This window comes from Gossypium hirsutum, chromosome D05 (assembly GCF_007990345.1).
Source record: "Gossypium hirsutum isolate 1008001.06 chromosome D05, Gossypium_hirsutum_v2.1, whole genome shotgun sequence".
In the NCBI taxonomy this organism is placed as follows: Eukaryota; Viridiplantae; Streptophyta; class Magnoliopsida; order Malvales; family Malvaceae; genus Gossypium; species Gossypium hirsutum.
Window position 1 is genome coordinate 12,926,945 of NC_053441.1, and position 15,826 is coordinate 12,942,770.

The 15,826-nt window shown below is 37.3% G+C and overlaps 2 protein-coding genes across 4 annotated transcripts; one reads left to right on the forward strand and one right to left on the reverse strand.

The window, feature by feature from the left end:
• Positions 1-1,978: 1,978 nt before the first annotated feature.
• LOC107905980 (auxin response factor 6) lies at positions 1,979-9,003 on the forward strand. 3 transcript variants are annotated; one of them, XM_016832788.2, is made up of 15 exons: positions 2,874-3,015; positions 3,301-3,376; positions 3,572-3,684; positions 4,473-4,574; positions 4,657-4,713; positions 4,796-4,951; positions 5,085-5,169; positions 5,414-5,504; positions 5,598-5,762; positions 5,855-5,977; positions 6,285-6,360; positions 6,484-6,631; positions 6,794-7,959; positions 8,142-8,332; positions 8,579-9,003. In XM_016832788.2, the coding sequence occupies exons 2-15, from the start codon at positions 3,364-3,366 to the stop codon at positions 8,775-8,777; spliced, it is 2,685 nt and encodes an 894-aa protein (XP_016688277.2). In that variant the 5' UTR covers positions 2,874-3,015; positions 3,301-3,363; the 3' UTR covers positions 8,778-9,003. The 3 variants fall into 3 exon arrangements, with proteins under 3 accessions (XP_016688274.2, XP_016688275.2, XP_016688277.2); XM_016832785.2 differs by lacking the exon at positions 3,301-3,376 and having other exon boundaries at positions 1,979-3,015; positions 3,563-3,684; XM_016832786.2 differs by lacking the exon at positions 3,301-3,376 and having other exon boundaries at positions 1,979-3,015.
• Positions 9,004-11,623: 2,620 nt separating this feature from the next.
• Positions 11,624-15,086, reverse strand: LOC107905982 (uncharacterized). Its single transcript, XM_016832789.2, has 6 exons — positions 14,794-15,086; positions 14,241-14,409; positions 13,423-14,112; positions 12,607-13,051; positions 12,442-12,523; positions 11,624-12,073 (listed from the first exon to the last, which is right to left on the reverse strand). Exons 1-6 carry the CDS (start codon positions 14,821-14,823, stop codon positions 11,867-11,869), a joined length of 1,623 nt encoding a protein of 540 aa, XP_016688278.1. The 5' UTR covers positions 14,824-15,086; the 3' UTR covers positions 11,624-11,866.
• Positions 15,087-15,826: the final 740 nt, after the last annotated feature.

Consider the following 15,826-nt stretch of genomic DNA (forward strand, 5'->3'; position numbering starts at 1 on the left):
ATTTTCTATACTGCATATCTCTAAATCGCTAGTCCTTCCTTTTATAATTACCGTTTTTTTTTGTGAATTAAAAAAAAAAAGTCGAAGAAAATGACTCTTTACTTTTCCCTGTCCCTACGTTATTGTTAAATGAGAATATGGTGAAGTCAAAAAGTAAATCATGTCATATTACGGTCAGAGATTAGAGGGCATAATTGAGTGGCATTTTATTTTACCCCTTTAAAATAATGACTAACATTCTAAAGAGAATATTGGACCTAAAATTTCCAATACTCATATATAGAATATTAGTAAAAATAATGTCATTATTTACACCTTTTCTAGTTCTCTTCATTATTGTAATTAATATTGATGCACTGTGTCGGATTTATGAAATTTTGTTATAAAATAAATTCTAGTTACATATTTTAAAAATCGATGATGTCGAAACGTGACAGTAATATTTTTGGCGTTTCAATATTTTTCCAAAATTGAGAATGTAATTTAGGATAAGGAAATAAATAAAAAGAAAAAAAAAAGGTCCACTAAAAGGCACGAAGGGAGATTAAATTTACTTCATGTATGGGCCAATAAGCTCCAATCATGGAATTCATGTCAGGTGACTTTATTTTGGTCGATTTTGGAATCAAACGAAAATTTGTGGGAACCCACACCATGATAAAAAAAGACCTTGCATAGATAAATATGTATGTAATTATCTTCGTATCGTTGTTATTTTATGTTGTTTTTGAGGCATACTACAATGAAAGAGTGGTTGCATTTTCAATGACTGCATAAATTTGAAGCAATATAAATAACTAAATAAAAGTTTGGAACAAAGTTGAATGAATGATATTGGTTGAAACATAAGCCCCGACGTGGTTTTTCTGTTTGGAATTTTCATTTAATAATTAAAAGACAACTCTGAAAAATAGGTGATTTGTGTTGTCTTAATTAATTAAACGAATAACTAAAGATTTAGGTTGTTTTGTTTTATTAACAAGTTGTTTTTATTTGACATAATTAGGTTCAAACAACACATTTTTTTGGTCAAAGTGTCGATTATCTTTATTATATTGCATCTCACGTTTTTAAGCAAACGTTGGAAATATCTAAGTTTGATTTTTCATTTCTGTAGATGCCAATGTTTTCAGAAATAAATATTTTTTTTTAAAGAAAAAGAACATAGTTGGAAGAAAAATCAAAGTCGAATTTGGTTAAGAGGGTTCATTAAAAATGAATTACGCTTACATTTGCAACCCAACGAGCCTTAAACCTAGGATTTAGGGGGAAAAGTAGTGGAATATATATATTTGGCACTTAAATTTGTTCAAAAAAATGTATAAAAAATTAATATTTAGTATTATTTTAATTTAAATGAAAATAAAAGAGAGTATGTTTTACTGGATTAAATTAGAATCTAGTACAACTATCTATGGAGTACCTATATATTAAGTTGTTTATTATTTTCCCTCCTTTCAAAGAAGTCGGCATAGATATTTTATGTCTCCATCATGAACGAACATCAACCAGTGGCAGCCGAAGTAAATCGGATCCACATGAAGGCCAATTCACAATTACCAATAATTGAAATAAATAAAATAAAAATAAACTAAGAATTATATATACAATTAAAATAAAAATAAAGTGGGAGGATGAATCTGGAGGTTGGATTCAGTGAGAGTACCAACCATCTACACTCGATTTCCGATATTATATATACAGATTAAATATGTAAATAAAAAAAAGTACTTAATTATTAATAATTTATATATTTTTAATGAAAAACTGTAAATAATAATGTCAAAAAAGCAACAGCTCAGAGCTTAGATTTGTGGGGTCCATCCATTTTTTTCTCTCTAGATTTGGTCGTCCCCATCCTTTCTCCCTTGATGTGACCCCATTTACCCCAGCTGCTGGCTACCTTCCATGTTAACGGCTCCGCTCGGCTCGGCTCGGTGCTAATAATTTTCTTTACTCTTTTTACTTGTAATAAGCAGCAGGCAACTTTCTCTCTTTCTCCATCTTTCCTTTGCTTTCATTTCTCCCTCAGTGATCACCAATATTTCCATTGCTGGAAACAGAAAAGAGCCTCTTCCTCAAAAACCATGAAAAGAAAATTTCATCTTTTGAATTCTCAACTTCTGCAAACAAAAGTTCTATAAGTACCCAAGGCCTCTTTTGAAAACGTTGGACTATGCTAAGGAGAGAGAGCTCTGAGAGAAGAAAACCCAAATGCATGTAGTAATAATGACACTGCTGTTTGGTTCTTTTAGCTTGTATTGTAACCTTTGCATCATTTTATCTTTGCTTTGGAAGTGTTAAGAAAGATCTGAGTTTTTTAAAAATAAAAAAAACTTATTCGCGAGGGGCTGAGTAAATCGGTATCTTTCAAGTTGAGATCTATTGGCTGTTTTCGCTTGCTGGTGTTATTGGTTACAAGCTTAGAGGGACTTAAAAGATAAATACTGTTGTTTTGTTCACACTTTAAGGATCAAAACACCAAAAGTCTTTGTTTTTGGGAGGTGAAATGTGGGGCTAACGTGTTGGAACATAAACAAGAGCAGATTACGTTTTTTTTTTGTTTTAGCATTAAGTTTTGGTTCAAAAGAACAGCACTTGGGGTATTTGGGTGGAGAAGAAGATTGATTGGAGGCGAATGAGGCTGAAAGCGATTATCTCTTGTAGTAAAACCGGTTTCGGTTGAAAAAAAGAAGAAGCAAGTCTTGTTTTCGCGTTGTTGTTAGAAGTCGTGTTTGATGGGTAAATTGTCAGGTTTTTTATCAATTGGAGCTGGTTCTTGTTAGGCATAGTGTTTTTAACTTGTGTAGACAAAGGAGTAGAAACGGAGGTTTTTGAGTGTGGGTGTCCTTGTTTGAAGGATTTTGGTGCTTCATTGGTGTTGTTGAAGAAGTGGTTTTTTTGGTGGGAATCCTCTTCTGAGTGTATTAACTTGGGATTTAAAGTTTTTGTTGAACTATTCACAAAAAAGAATGAGGCTTTCTTCAGCTGGTTTCAGTCCACAAGCTCCGGAAGGTATGGTTCTTTTTTCCAAGGATTTGCTTATGTTTCTTGAAAGCGGTGAAGGGTGGCAAAGTTGAAGTTCTCATGTGGTTGTAATATTTGGCTTTGTTTATGGCTTGAGAAAATGCAGGAGAAAAAGTTAAAACAACTCCATACCAATAACTTCCATCCTTCAGTGGCTTTTCCTTTTTGAAACTCTCAACTCTCAAATGCAAAGCCATTTCTTTCCTTCTTTTTTTTTTAATGAAGTGCCCTTTTTAAAAAAAAAACTTTATTCTGCTTTTATTTCATTCGTAGATTTGTCCATTTCAAGCTGAGGTTTATTATGGTGTTATATCTTACTGAAGTAGCGTTTTCATCATGTCTTATACGGGTTTGTTTTTTGTGCTCTCTTCAAGCGTTAATTACCTATGTTTCTTGGGAGTTCGGATTTTCTATCTTTTGGCATCCCCTGATCTTAATATTACATGTTTAGTTTACTAAGTGGGGGTGTTTGTAATCAATATTAGCTCAGTTTCATTATTTTTTTAAAAGCAGTTTTAAATTAATGCAAAAATAGACTTTGCAGGAGAGAAGAGAGTTCTGAACTCTGAACTTTGGCATGCATGTGCGGGTCCTCTTGTTTCTCTACCTCCAGTTGGAAGTAGGGTTGTTTACTTCCCACAGGGTCATAGCGAACAGGTTCGTATGCTTGAACTTGAAGCAGATTTTGTGTTTTACAGGTGGTATGTATGCATCAACTTGCATTTTGCTAATTATGATTGTTTCACTATCTTTTCCTAGGGAAAAGTGAAAAAGTTATTTTGCAGCATAGCATCATTATTGTCCTTTTCCCATTAATTGAAAGTGTAAATAACAGAAGGATGATCTTCAAATGTCTCCTTGTCAGCACTAAACACCGTCTAGTAGATCTGTAGTGCATTTGTGTCTATCTTATCCTTAATAAATTTCAAACAAAGTTGATCGAGTGATAATCCATGCATTTTTCTCCTCTCTGGTGGAGCTGAAATGGCTTTCTTCCAGATTACGAGTCCCCTCTGGTGCTTATGATGAAAGGATCTGGTTGTTTTTGTTGTTCGAAATACTTGGAAATTTGAAAACTATTTTCTTTTTGTTTAGGATTAGCATATAAGCACGCATTTGTGTAATAATAACAATTATCAGTCTATACTTTTGATGTTCACAAGCATGAAATGTTTCAAAAACATATTTTTTAATGTAAACACATATGAGACAACTTAAGGTGTTGACAGTTAATTCTCAAAAAAAGAAAAGAAAAGAAAAACAAAGTGGTTTCCCTTTCTCTATAGCATGCCGGTCTTAGAATCATTGGCGTATCAGATATATTAATTGAAGTTATGAACATGGTTTTCTCCAAATATAGTGGTCCATTCCATTCTACTTGAGTAGTCATCATATTGGGTAGCCAACTTGCTTTTTGAGGCATTTATTGATGGTTTTCTTTGTAGGTAGCTGCATCAACCAACAAGGAGGAAGTGGATGTCCACGTACCTAACTACCCAAGCTTACCTCCACAACTTATATGTCAGCTCCATAATGTCACTATGCATGTAAGGCTTGCTTAATTTGGTTTTCTGATGATATTTGCGCCTATAGATTTGTTTCTAAAGCCTCAAAATTTGTCAACTTCAGGCAGATGTTGAGACAGATGAAGTATATGCACAAATGACATTGCAACCACTGAATCCGGTTTGTGATTTTGCCTGTGTTCTCATTGTGATGTTGTCAATCTTATTGATTGCTTAAAGTATTGAATTTTATTGTTCCATAGCAAGAACAGAAGGAGGCTTACCTTCCAGCAGAATTGGGCACTCCCAGCAGACAGCCAACAAATTATTTCTGTAAAACATTAACAGCCAGTGACACAAGCACTCATGGAGGGTTCTCTGTTCCTCGCCGAGCTGCTGAAAAAGTGTTTCCCCCACTGGTAAACTGTTGCCACCATAGGCACTGATGTCCTCTTATGCTTTTGATTGCATTTTTCCTTTTTGCTCAGTCAAAATAAAATTTTATTGACTGCAATGGTTTATTTCTAATTTTTTGCTATTGATTGCCTCCAGGACTTCTCCCAGCAGCCTCCTGCTCAAGAGTTGATTGCAAGGGACTTACACGATAATGAATGGAAATTTAGGCATATATTTCGGGGTGAGTTTATTAGGAATCCACGTGTTCAAATATGAAACTTTATAACCAAGAAATGCTACTTTCTGCTTCATGTTCCGTTTTAAAGTTGTAGAGAATGGTTTTTTCAATTCATCATGCGTGCTGAAGAAGTTAGAGTAATTGTCATATACACGATTGACAGTACCTTAATTATAATTCTGGCCGATTGTGCCATATGGTGATTTGATTACTACAATTGTATCAGTTGTTGATTTCTTCCTTACAGGTCAGCCCAAAAGGCACCTCTTGACAACAGGATGGAGCGTATTTGTAAGTGCTAAAAGACTAGTTGCAGGTGATTCAGTTCTTTTTATCTGGTAGGTAGCTGGCTTGTCTTCCATTGTATCTTACTTCTGCTCGTGTTATTGGTATTTTGATGCTCAAACCAACATATTAGGTTATTTTGACAGGAATGAAAAAAATCAATTACTTCTTGGCATCCGACGAGCTAATCGACCTCAAACTGTAATGCCTTCATCTGTTTTATCAAGTGATAGCATGCACTTAGGGCTTCTTGCTGCCGCTGCTCATGCAGCTTTAACAAATAGCCGCTTCACTATATTTTATAACCCAAGGTATGGTGCTATTGCTATGCATCTTACTAATCATTGAAGTGTCCAGTCTAGTGATTTCTCAGCCCCTATAAACTTATGCCTCTTCTATACAGGGCTAGTCCATCAGAATTTGTAATACCTTTAACAAAATATATCAAAGCTGTCTATCATACTCGAGTTTCTGTTGGTATGCGCTTTAGAATGCTGTTTGAAACAGAAGAATCAAGTGTTCGCCGGTAAGTTATTATACCTTTTCACTTTTTTCATTTTGTACTGAATGTTTAAAGTAGCTTTCCTTACATTTTGTACCTTTTCAGATTATCATTCTTTTAGCGGTGGACTGGTGTCTGACTGCCTTCCATCATAAAATGATTAAGTTGCAGCTATGGCATGTGTTAATATTAGATCTGTTGTTTTATTAATGCACTTTTCTAATGCCTTGGTCAATCATCTAACAGTTCACTGTCTCTTTCTTTGGTAACCTGTTTCATATGTTTACTTTTGAACATTATGGACTGTGTTTGATGGTTTTGCATTTACCAGATACATGGGTACAATCACTGGCATAAGTGACTTGGATCCTGTCCGGTGGCCAAATTCACATTGGCGATCAGTCAAGGCATGTTGAGAATGTTTACCTGTATATTTTTCCTTTTATCTTATTGAGAATCTTGTACTTTTGTTGTTTTAGAATTTCTATCAATGGTGATGATATTTTGTGGAATTGAACTTATTCATGCAGGTTGGCTGGGATGAATCAACAGCTGGAGACAGGCAGCCTAGAGTCTCCTTGTGGGAGATTGAACCATTGACAACATTCCCTATGTATCCATCACCATTTCCATTAAGACTTAAGCGACCATGGCCAGCAGGATTACCTTCTTTCCACGGTATGCTAGTCTGCTGCTAAATCCATGGCTGTGCAGCTTCAACCACTTGTTTTATTTCTCTTATACCTGTTGAATTTGAACTTTGAAAAGCTTATTCCTTTTATTTGTGTGTGATTCTTTTTGACATTTTTATTCCTTTTAATTTGACTCTCTTGTTCTTAGGCATCAAGGATGATGGTCTAGGCATGAATTCTCCACTTATGTGGCTACAAGGAGATGCAGGTAGAGGAATGCCATCTCTGAATTTTCCAGGGATTGGAGTTACACCGTGGATGCAGCCAAGGCTGGATGCTGCTTCCATGCTGGGTTTGCAGACTGACATTCACCAAGCTATGGCTGCAGCTGCGCTGCAAGAAATGAGAGCAGTGGATCCCTCCAAATCAGCAACTACTACCCTTCTGCAATTCCAGCAACCCCAAAATCTATCCTGCAGGCCTGCTGCTTTAATGCAGTCCCAGATGTTGCAGCAGTCTCAGCCTCAGGCTTTTCTTCAGGGTGTTGAAGATAACCAACATCAGTCTCAGACTCAGGCTCAAACCCAACCGCCTCTTGTTCAGCAACAATTGCAGCAGCAGAATTCATTTAATAACCATCAACACCAACAGCAGTTACAGCATCCGCTGTCACAGCAACACCAGCAACTGGTCGATCATCAGCATATTTCTACTGGAGTGTCTGCCATGTCACAGTATACTCCGGCCTCACAGTCCCGGTCGTCACCTTTCCAAGCCATACCTTCACTATGCCAACAACAGAGTTTTTCTGACTCAAATGGGCACACCATGACCAGCCCTATTATATCTCCCTTGCATGGTCTTTTGGGATCCTTTCCCCAAGATGAATCGTCCAGTCTGCTCAACTTGCCTAGATCCAACCCAGTAATAACATCTGCTGCATGGCCATCTAAGCGGGCTGCTGTTGAAGTTCTGTCATCTGGATCTCCACAATGTGTTCTGCCCCAGGTGGAACAGTTGGGGCCCACCCAAACAAACATTTCTCATAATTCTATTTCGTTGCCACCCTTTCCTGGCAGGGAGTGCTCGATAGACCAAGCAGGGGGTACTGATCCACAGAGCCATCTCTTATTTGGTGTTAATATAGAGCCTTCATCTCTTCTATTGCAAAACGGGATGTCAAGCCTTAGGGGAGTTGGCAGCGAGAGTGACTCCACTACCATACCCTTCTCTTCTAATTATGCGAGTACTGCAGGCACTGATTTTTCAGTTAATCCAGCAATGACACCTTCCAGTTGCATTGATGAATTGGGATTCTTGCAGTCTCCAGAGAATGCGGGCCAAGAAAACCCACAAACTAGAACCTTTGTTAAGGTCAGTTGCCTTGTGTTTTAGATTAATGAATTTGGCTGGTATTATGAGTTCCATTTGGCTTGTGAATTTTGGTTCTTTTGCATGTTGGAAAGTTTGATCTGTTGGCAGTTTTATTGCCTTTGTTTTACTGACAATTATTTTGGTTCTTTGTAATTGACGTAAATGTTATTACTATGGAACAGGTTTATAAATCAGGGTCCTTCGGGAGGTCGTTGGATATCTCCAAATTTAGCAGCTACAATGAGCTGCGCAGTGAACTCGCTCGCATGTTTGGCCTTGAAGGCCAGTTGGAGGACCCTTTGAGATCAGGCTGGCAGCTTGTATTTGTTGATCGGGAGAATGATGTTCTTCTCCTTGGTGATGATCCTTGGCCGTAAGTTTCCATTCCCCTTCTATTGTATGGATATAGTTTCATCTTGAACTCTAGGATGCATGTCAAGTTCTTGGACCACTTGATCAAGAAATTGTTACATTCTACCTTAAAACACTTTTGACGTGTACGAGAACTTGGGGTAAATTTCAACCTTTTTGAGTGCATGCATTTAAATCTATTTTGGGTTCCACATGCTAAGTTCTTTTGCTAATTCCAAACTTTACTTTATATTCCGTTTTCCACCAGGGAGTTTGTGAACAGTGTGTGGTGCATCAAGATACTTTCACCGCAAGAAGTGCAGCAAATGGGCAAACGAGGCCTGGAGCTTCTAAACTCTGTTCCAGTTCAGAGGCTCTCGAATGGCAGTTGTGATGACTATGCGAGCCAGCAGGACTCGAGAAATTTGAGCTCTGGTATTGCGTCTGTGGGGTCATTGGACTACTGAATAATCTTACCTGTTAAGATGCTATTTTTCTCCCTGTAATGTTAGTGTGCCTCTTGCAATCCTTATATAGGTGGAAAAGAGCTGCCTAACTCTAGCTGGAACTTTATAATATAGCGCATATATATACATAAGTTAAATACTGTAACTATATGAGATCTTCGTCTCCTTTGTTATGGAAATATGTACAATTCATATTTATTAGGATATCAAAATATTTGTGAAGCAAGATTTAGCTTTTGCCATTATATATTCTTCTGTAGTCCGAAACTTATTTAAGATGAAAATTACTGAACAAATGACAACGAGCTCGAAAGCTTCCCAAGCATTAAAACTACTCGTATATATCTGATATCAAAGTGGGTCTCCTATAGTAATTAGTTGTCGAAAACCAACCATTTCTGAATTGCTTTGGTGTGAAAATGGCCCACTCGTATTCATTTTATTCCAACTTTTGGAAAGTGAACATTAACCCTACTTTCACTATCATCATCGGCTGGCTCATAAACCGAGCTGGGGGGTTTATCAAATTCCAACCTGAAAGGGAGACAAGCTATGGTTTCAGTTGAGTTACACCCTTTTGATGATAGTGAGACTGGTTGTTCTTCAAACATAACCTGGAAACAAAAAGGTCCTGGTGTCGGGGGCTATAATAAATGATGCCACCTTGGCTGGGAAACGTTTGATGATTTCTATTGCAGTTCTTCTGGACGACACAATGATTATATCATAACTATCTTTGGGATGATAATCTTAAATCAAATTGAAAAGTTTCTGAAGATCAACAAGACAAAAGAAAATCCTTTTCTCCTAGGTGTTAAACATCGTATCTAAGACATGTTTTTATGCCTTCTAGCTAAAACAGCAGCTGATAAAAGATGTCTGATGCAATACTGTCTCATCAAATGCAATTAATGTGCATGAGATTTCTAGAAAAACCTTCAACTTATTATTATCTCTCACCTGGAATTTTAGACAAAATAGAACTCTTTTCGTGGAGAAATAGAAGGCAAATCACATGCAACAGATGAAATGGAAGGTTTCCGATAACTCTTTGGCCTAACTGATAGGCCAGGGTTGATGTCGGTAGACTTGACATGTGAGCCACGTTTCCTCATTCTTCTACCCTCGAGTCACAAGCCAATTTGTATGGGAATTTATCCCACTTGTGGATAAAGTTCAGTGAACTTAAAAGAGGAGAATTTAGAGTGTCGGACTCTGATTTTATATATGTCATTTTTTTGAGAGTCGTTGTTAAAGAAATTTAGAGTTCGAATCTCAACACATGATATAATCATCTTTGTGAGTAAAAAAAATGATAAAAATATAAGATAGTAGTTGAGGTATCTTGTTTTAGGGGGATGTGGGGACTGGATGGCCACAATGTAAAGTTGGAAATGAAGGGTTAGTTTATGTGTTTTTTGTGACTCCATGTTGTGGGGGCGTTTGACAATAGATAGCACACTCATGTGTTTGGAGGGATGGAAATGGTGACAAAAAGGGTAGGGCATCCCATCAAACAATAATAGTCAAAATTCAGAATAAAAAATTAAAGGAGGGTTTCCAGCAACGCCCTCTCAAAAAGCTCTTTATGTTTTGGGTGGGAGGTGACTGCGAGCAAAGATGTCCTATTGTCCTTTTAAACTTTCACCCTATCAATGGCTTTTGCTTGACTCCTGTTCTCTGCCAAAACCATGTAATAACATGGGCAAAAAGACACGGTCCAATGCGTTAAAATGTGTGTCGTTGGCACCCTGGTGGTGTGTACTGGAAGATTTCATTTTGTTGTTGTCAAAGTACTGGAAGATTTCATTTTTAGGCGTAAGAGATTCGGCAATGGTGAAAGGAAAGACTTGAGTGGTTCTTCTTCAAAAGATTTTGTCAGAGCTTTAAAGGACAGTTGATTGTTCCTTCATTACCTCTCTGGTCACTTGGTGATGGCTACATTTCCTTTTCTTTTTTTCCCTCCACATCTCCATGGATGTGGGGAAGATTGAAGATATTGTTAACAAACACAAATCTTGAGTTTCATTGTACGTATGTAGGCTGTTTTTATCTACTGGATTGAGTCCTAAAAAGATAGTTCTAAAATCTGGATAAAAAGATAAGCAGCGACATTTCTTGAACATAATTATCAGCAGTTTTAAAATCTGCATGGAACCATTACAAAAACAGAAACAAAAGTCATCCAACTTGATTTAGAAAGCCACTGAAACTACAAGATAATGGTTCGGTAGGAAGTATGGATCAGTACATGCTTGGCAATTGGTCTTGGTTTCCAATGGCGTGAAACGGGAAACTGTTGCAGTGTTTGGTTAAAACTAGTTGGCCAAGGTCATTTGAAACCCTCAAAAGACTAGAAATTAGTATATCAAGAACCAACCATAGCTATTAATCCAAGGTGGGAAAAGAGACTTAAAACAAGCTCAAAACGCTCACCGAAGCCAAAGCCAAACCAGAGACGAGTACTAACGTTCATGAGTTACTACGGTTTATGGATCATGGGTGGTCTATGGCCATTCACCAAGGAAATATCAAGCCATTTAGATTCATCCAGGAGCCCAAATTACGGTAAACACCAACAACTGGTACCGAACAAAGCATACTTTGCAGTCTGCAAAGTTTGGTTGATAAGGATCTGGTTTATTTGGAACGTTGTGGCTAGGCTAAAGCCCAAGTCTTTCAAGTATACAGGCTGATCCGAACCACGACCAGTGGCTAGTCTCTTTGGCACCTATATTATGCAGACTAAACCAGTCTCAAATGGAGCATAAAGACACTTCCAACTTCAACTTATAGGCTCTATCATGCCATTCCCAATTTAGAGACATATTCTTCCTTTGTGTATGTTAAGGACAAAAATATGCATGATTTCATTAATTGCATCAATTGCACTATTCATTTCACATTTCCACGTAAACAACACTCACAAAAAAAAAGAAAAAAAAAGAAGACCTAGGCCGTTTTATAAATACAACACTCATTCACCATCACTAATGCTACTCAAAACAAGGTTATAAGAGGTGCTACTTTCGGCTCAATAAGTGTATGAGCATGTTTTGCTCTTATTGATTGATTGTTTACTAATATTATTATGACGGCCAACCACAACACATGTAAGGGGATGATGGCATTCTTCCTGTTTGTCGAATGTATTCTGCTTTAGCAGAAGTTCTTTCTGCATCCCGATTCTTTCTAGCTTCAGCTGCAGCTCGTTTTTCTTCTGACCTTTGCCTAGACATAGCAATCTTCTTCACCATCTTTGCTTGAGCTTGGCCTCTCATTTGCTCTACTTTGGCCTGAAAGGTGGAAGACTTGTATAGTTATTATCATAATTATTTCTCAGCATTGATTGCTATCCCCTATCATTGATTGCTATCCTTCCCGAGTCAAATTCTTTTGATTAATTTGTAATGGCACTTAACTAAGTTAACTGCATGACCTTAACCTAAAACCATCCATATTTCAAGGTTCGTTACAGTTGAATCGTGTCAGAAGATTTGAGGTTAAGAAAAACACAAGTCTTTCCTACTAATTTCTGGTTCAGATTTACTCTTTTTCATTGAGCTTTAATACCATCAGTTGTCATCAAAAGGATCAATAATCTTTAAATGTTTATAATAAGAAGTAATTTTGAGTATGTGATGAAATAAGGGATTTCAGATACCTCTATTCTCCGCATTTCTGCTTCTAGTTTTGCTCTCTGCTGACTCTCCCATGCTTGAATTTTAATCTCTTCGCGCTTATACCTGAGAAATTTTTATATGCATTCAGAACAAAGAAATTGACGGGAATCGTTTAACAAGCACAAAAGATCGGTACATATTAGAACCTTGCTGTATGCTTTGACTTTTCAGCTTCCTGCCATGCAGCTGCTCGTTTTTCATAATCAATCCGCTCGAGCTCCTCCATACGAGTGGTATCACCTGACGATGCATTGGCCTCCTTCTCATCTTTGCTTGCCCAAGCAGCAATATTCATCTTTCCAAGCTGGACACCGAGGGCTACAATCTCTTTTCTTGTCTTGAGCTTTGCTTCTCGCTCAGACAATTCTTTCTTGCCACTTTCAGGACAATGCTGTGACTCATCATCTATGTTGTAGTCCAAAGGCATTGACAACGCCCCTCCACGAGGAGTAGATGGGATTGAAGATGTAGGACTTCGGAGTGGGGTTGTTGCCCCGACAGGCGTAGCAGTCCTAGAAGGCTCTTGACTTGCAACTGGGGTCATTTCTGTTCCCATATCTCTCATACAAACAGATCGTACTGCAGGAAAAACTGCAAGGCCAAATCTTCAGGTATGAGATAAATAGTAGATACAAAAAACAGAACTATGATCAATACACAGCAAAATAGAAAAATGATCTGGATATGAAGGAGATAATCCCTTATTCGTACTCTCTACTTGATGGTGTCAAGCCTATATATGAAACCGGCATATGCATATGTAATTATAATGGCTTAACCCTCACAATCCTTCCACTCAAGTCATAGCATTTCAATGTTCTTAATCACATCGTAATGCAAGTGCTCGTCGTGGTGATCAAATGATAATCAACCTGGACGCGCGGTGCATCACTGCATACGCAGTATATGAGTATATATTTTCATAACGAAAAAAACTAGAAAAGCTGAATATGCAAATTTACCGGTAGTATCTTCTTCGGAGCTTTTTGTACAAGATAAATCCCTCTCAGCAACTTCCCTCAAATCCTTACTTTGAGGACACTGATCAAATAACAGATTCCCTCCATATGATTGTGCTGAAAAATGATGAGCTCTGGAAGGAACAAAAGAGAACTTCTCGAATGGCATCTGCACAGCATGCTGATAGAAATCAACCCTCTTAGTGTCAGATACGCCATTAACAGCCGTTCTCTGATCATAATTTGCAGACTCCGGAGCAACTCTCACCATATGTGAAATTGGATATCGACTAACTTGGTTGTGAAATGCATTCTTCTTAGCATAAGTAGCTTGAACATTTTGCCGGTTCATTATCCATTTCTCCGCATCGTTCCATTTAGATGACACAGGTCTCGAGTATGACCTCGTCAGGCAGTTATGTACTGCTCCTCTCTCCCCTTTATGAAACTCAAAGCTCGACGAACTAGCATTACTATCATAATCAAGGTTTTCATCTTCCAGCGTCCTCATTGGATGAACTGCACTGGAATTCCCATTATCACTCTGAGGGAATTGCTGCGATTTAGCACGGCTCATTTCAATGCTCTCCTGCAGCACCATCTCCTTTGCTTGGCCAGAAATTTGATCATTCAGGGTGGAACCCGATACCATCTCATTGGATTTTTTAACCGGTGCAACATCTAAGCTGGGAACTGCATTTCAGTCAAATATGCTCTAAATCAGTATGCAAATCTTACTAAAAACACTTGGCTGGATTCATCCAGCTCCCGCCCTAAACCAGGCCAAGAAACATACTTCAATATAAGAGAAAGAAACAAACCTTCCTCATCAAAATCTTCATTATTAGAGGTTAATAGACTGTTGACAAACTCAGCATCCTCAATCCTAGATGGAGATGTCCTTGAAGAATTGCTGTTTGATCCATCCTTCTTTCGATGATGATGAGGCCCCATCAGCTTCATCCTTAATTTACTTGGTGAAATGCCACTCTGGAGTATAGATTATGAAAAAGGGATTTAAAAGAAGGAAAACTTTTAACTCAAAAATCAGGCCCCATATTATACTCTGATCAATTACAAGAAAACTTTAACTCAAAATCAGGCCCCCATTTATACCAAGAAAATGTAATACGAGCCAATTCAACCTTCCCATTTTGCAACCAATTTTGAATAAAAGAAAAAAAGGATTGAACTTCATGCATACAAAAGCAAGGAAATCAAGCACCACCCAAAGCAATTATTATTAAAATACAAAAGCTTTTAAATTTGAGAAATTTGTTAAAAAAACCCAGATCAGATAAATAAACCATTCACCACCCAAAGCCATTATTAGCATACAAAATCTCAAAAAAAAAAGGGAAAAAAAAGGCTTACCTGAGGTTTGTCTATTCTCTCATACTCCATTAGATCTTTCTCTTGCTGTCAACTTTCGTTCTCGGTGGAGCTTCAAAGTTAAACAAGGAGAGACAAAGATAGCAAGATAGGAAAGAAAATGAAAATAATAGTCTAAACCCTCCCCTCCCTTCCAACTTTCGTTCTTGGTGGAGCTTCTAAGTTAAACAAGGAGAGACAGAGACGGCAAGATAGGAAAGAAAATGTAAATAAATAAAAACATGACAGTGCGTGTTTTTGAGTGTTATGTAGCGGACTTGAGTTTGACCAGAGTGACCAATGTTCACAAATCGTGATCTTCGCTTCTTTATTCTCACGTCTCCCCATTACAACCTTCTACATTTCTGATCTCGCCACATCAGCACCTCCATTGGTCCATCTGACGTGGCCGTATTAGGATGGGCCGACTTGTGTGAAAATATTGGTCGGCGCTTCTTTTTAAAGTTCCAACTTTCAACCTTTAAAGTCTAAAAAAATTAGCCGAGGAATTGCCGATCACTTAAAAAAACTACTTTCAGTTTTGGAGTTGTTATTGTTAAAAGAAAAATTATTTGAATATCATTTCCATTCCAATAAAATTAATCTTAAATTGTAAAACGAGTGAAGATATATGTAATAATAGAAAGAAAAAGAAAAACATTTTTATTATTAATTAGAAAAGTGGGGTTTCTTTTGTTACTCTCTCAACAAAAGACAAAGAAAAACATTGAAACCTCAAATCATGAAAACCACCATAGCCTTTTCAAGAACTGTAATGATGAAAAAAGTAGAATTTCATTTTTGCTCTGTATAGTAACTGCCATTTCCTTCTAAAACAAAAAATTGGGTCATCATCAATCATGAACATTTGCAGAACAGAACGAAAAAAAAACCCCATATTCATGAACACTTTCTCTCTCTCTCTCTCTTTTACTGCTTTTTTAGTTTTAATTTTAACGAAAAACAAACAAATTTAAAGGAAATTATTAGAGGATTAAGCATAATGGAAAATGGGGTAGTAATTAAATCATAGCTG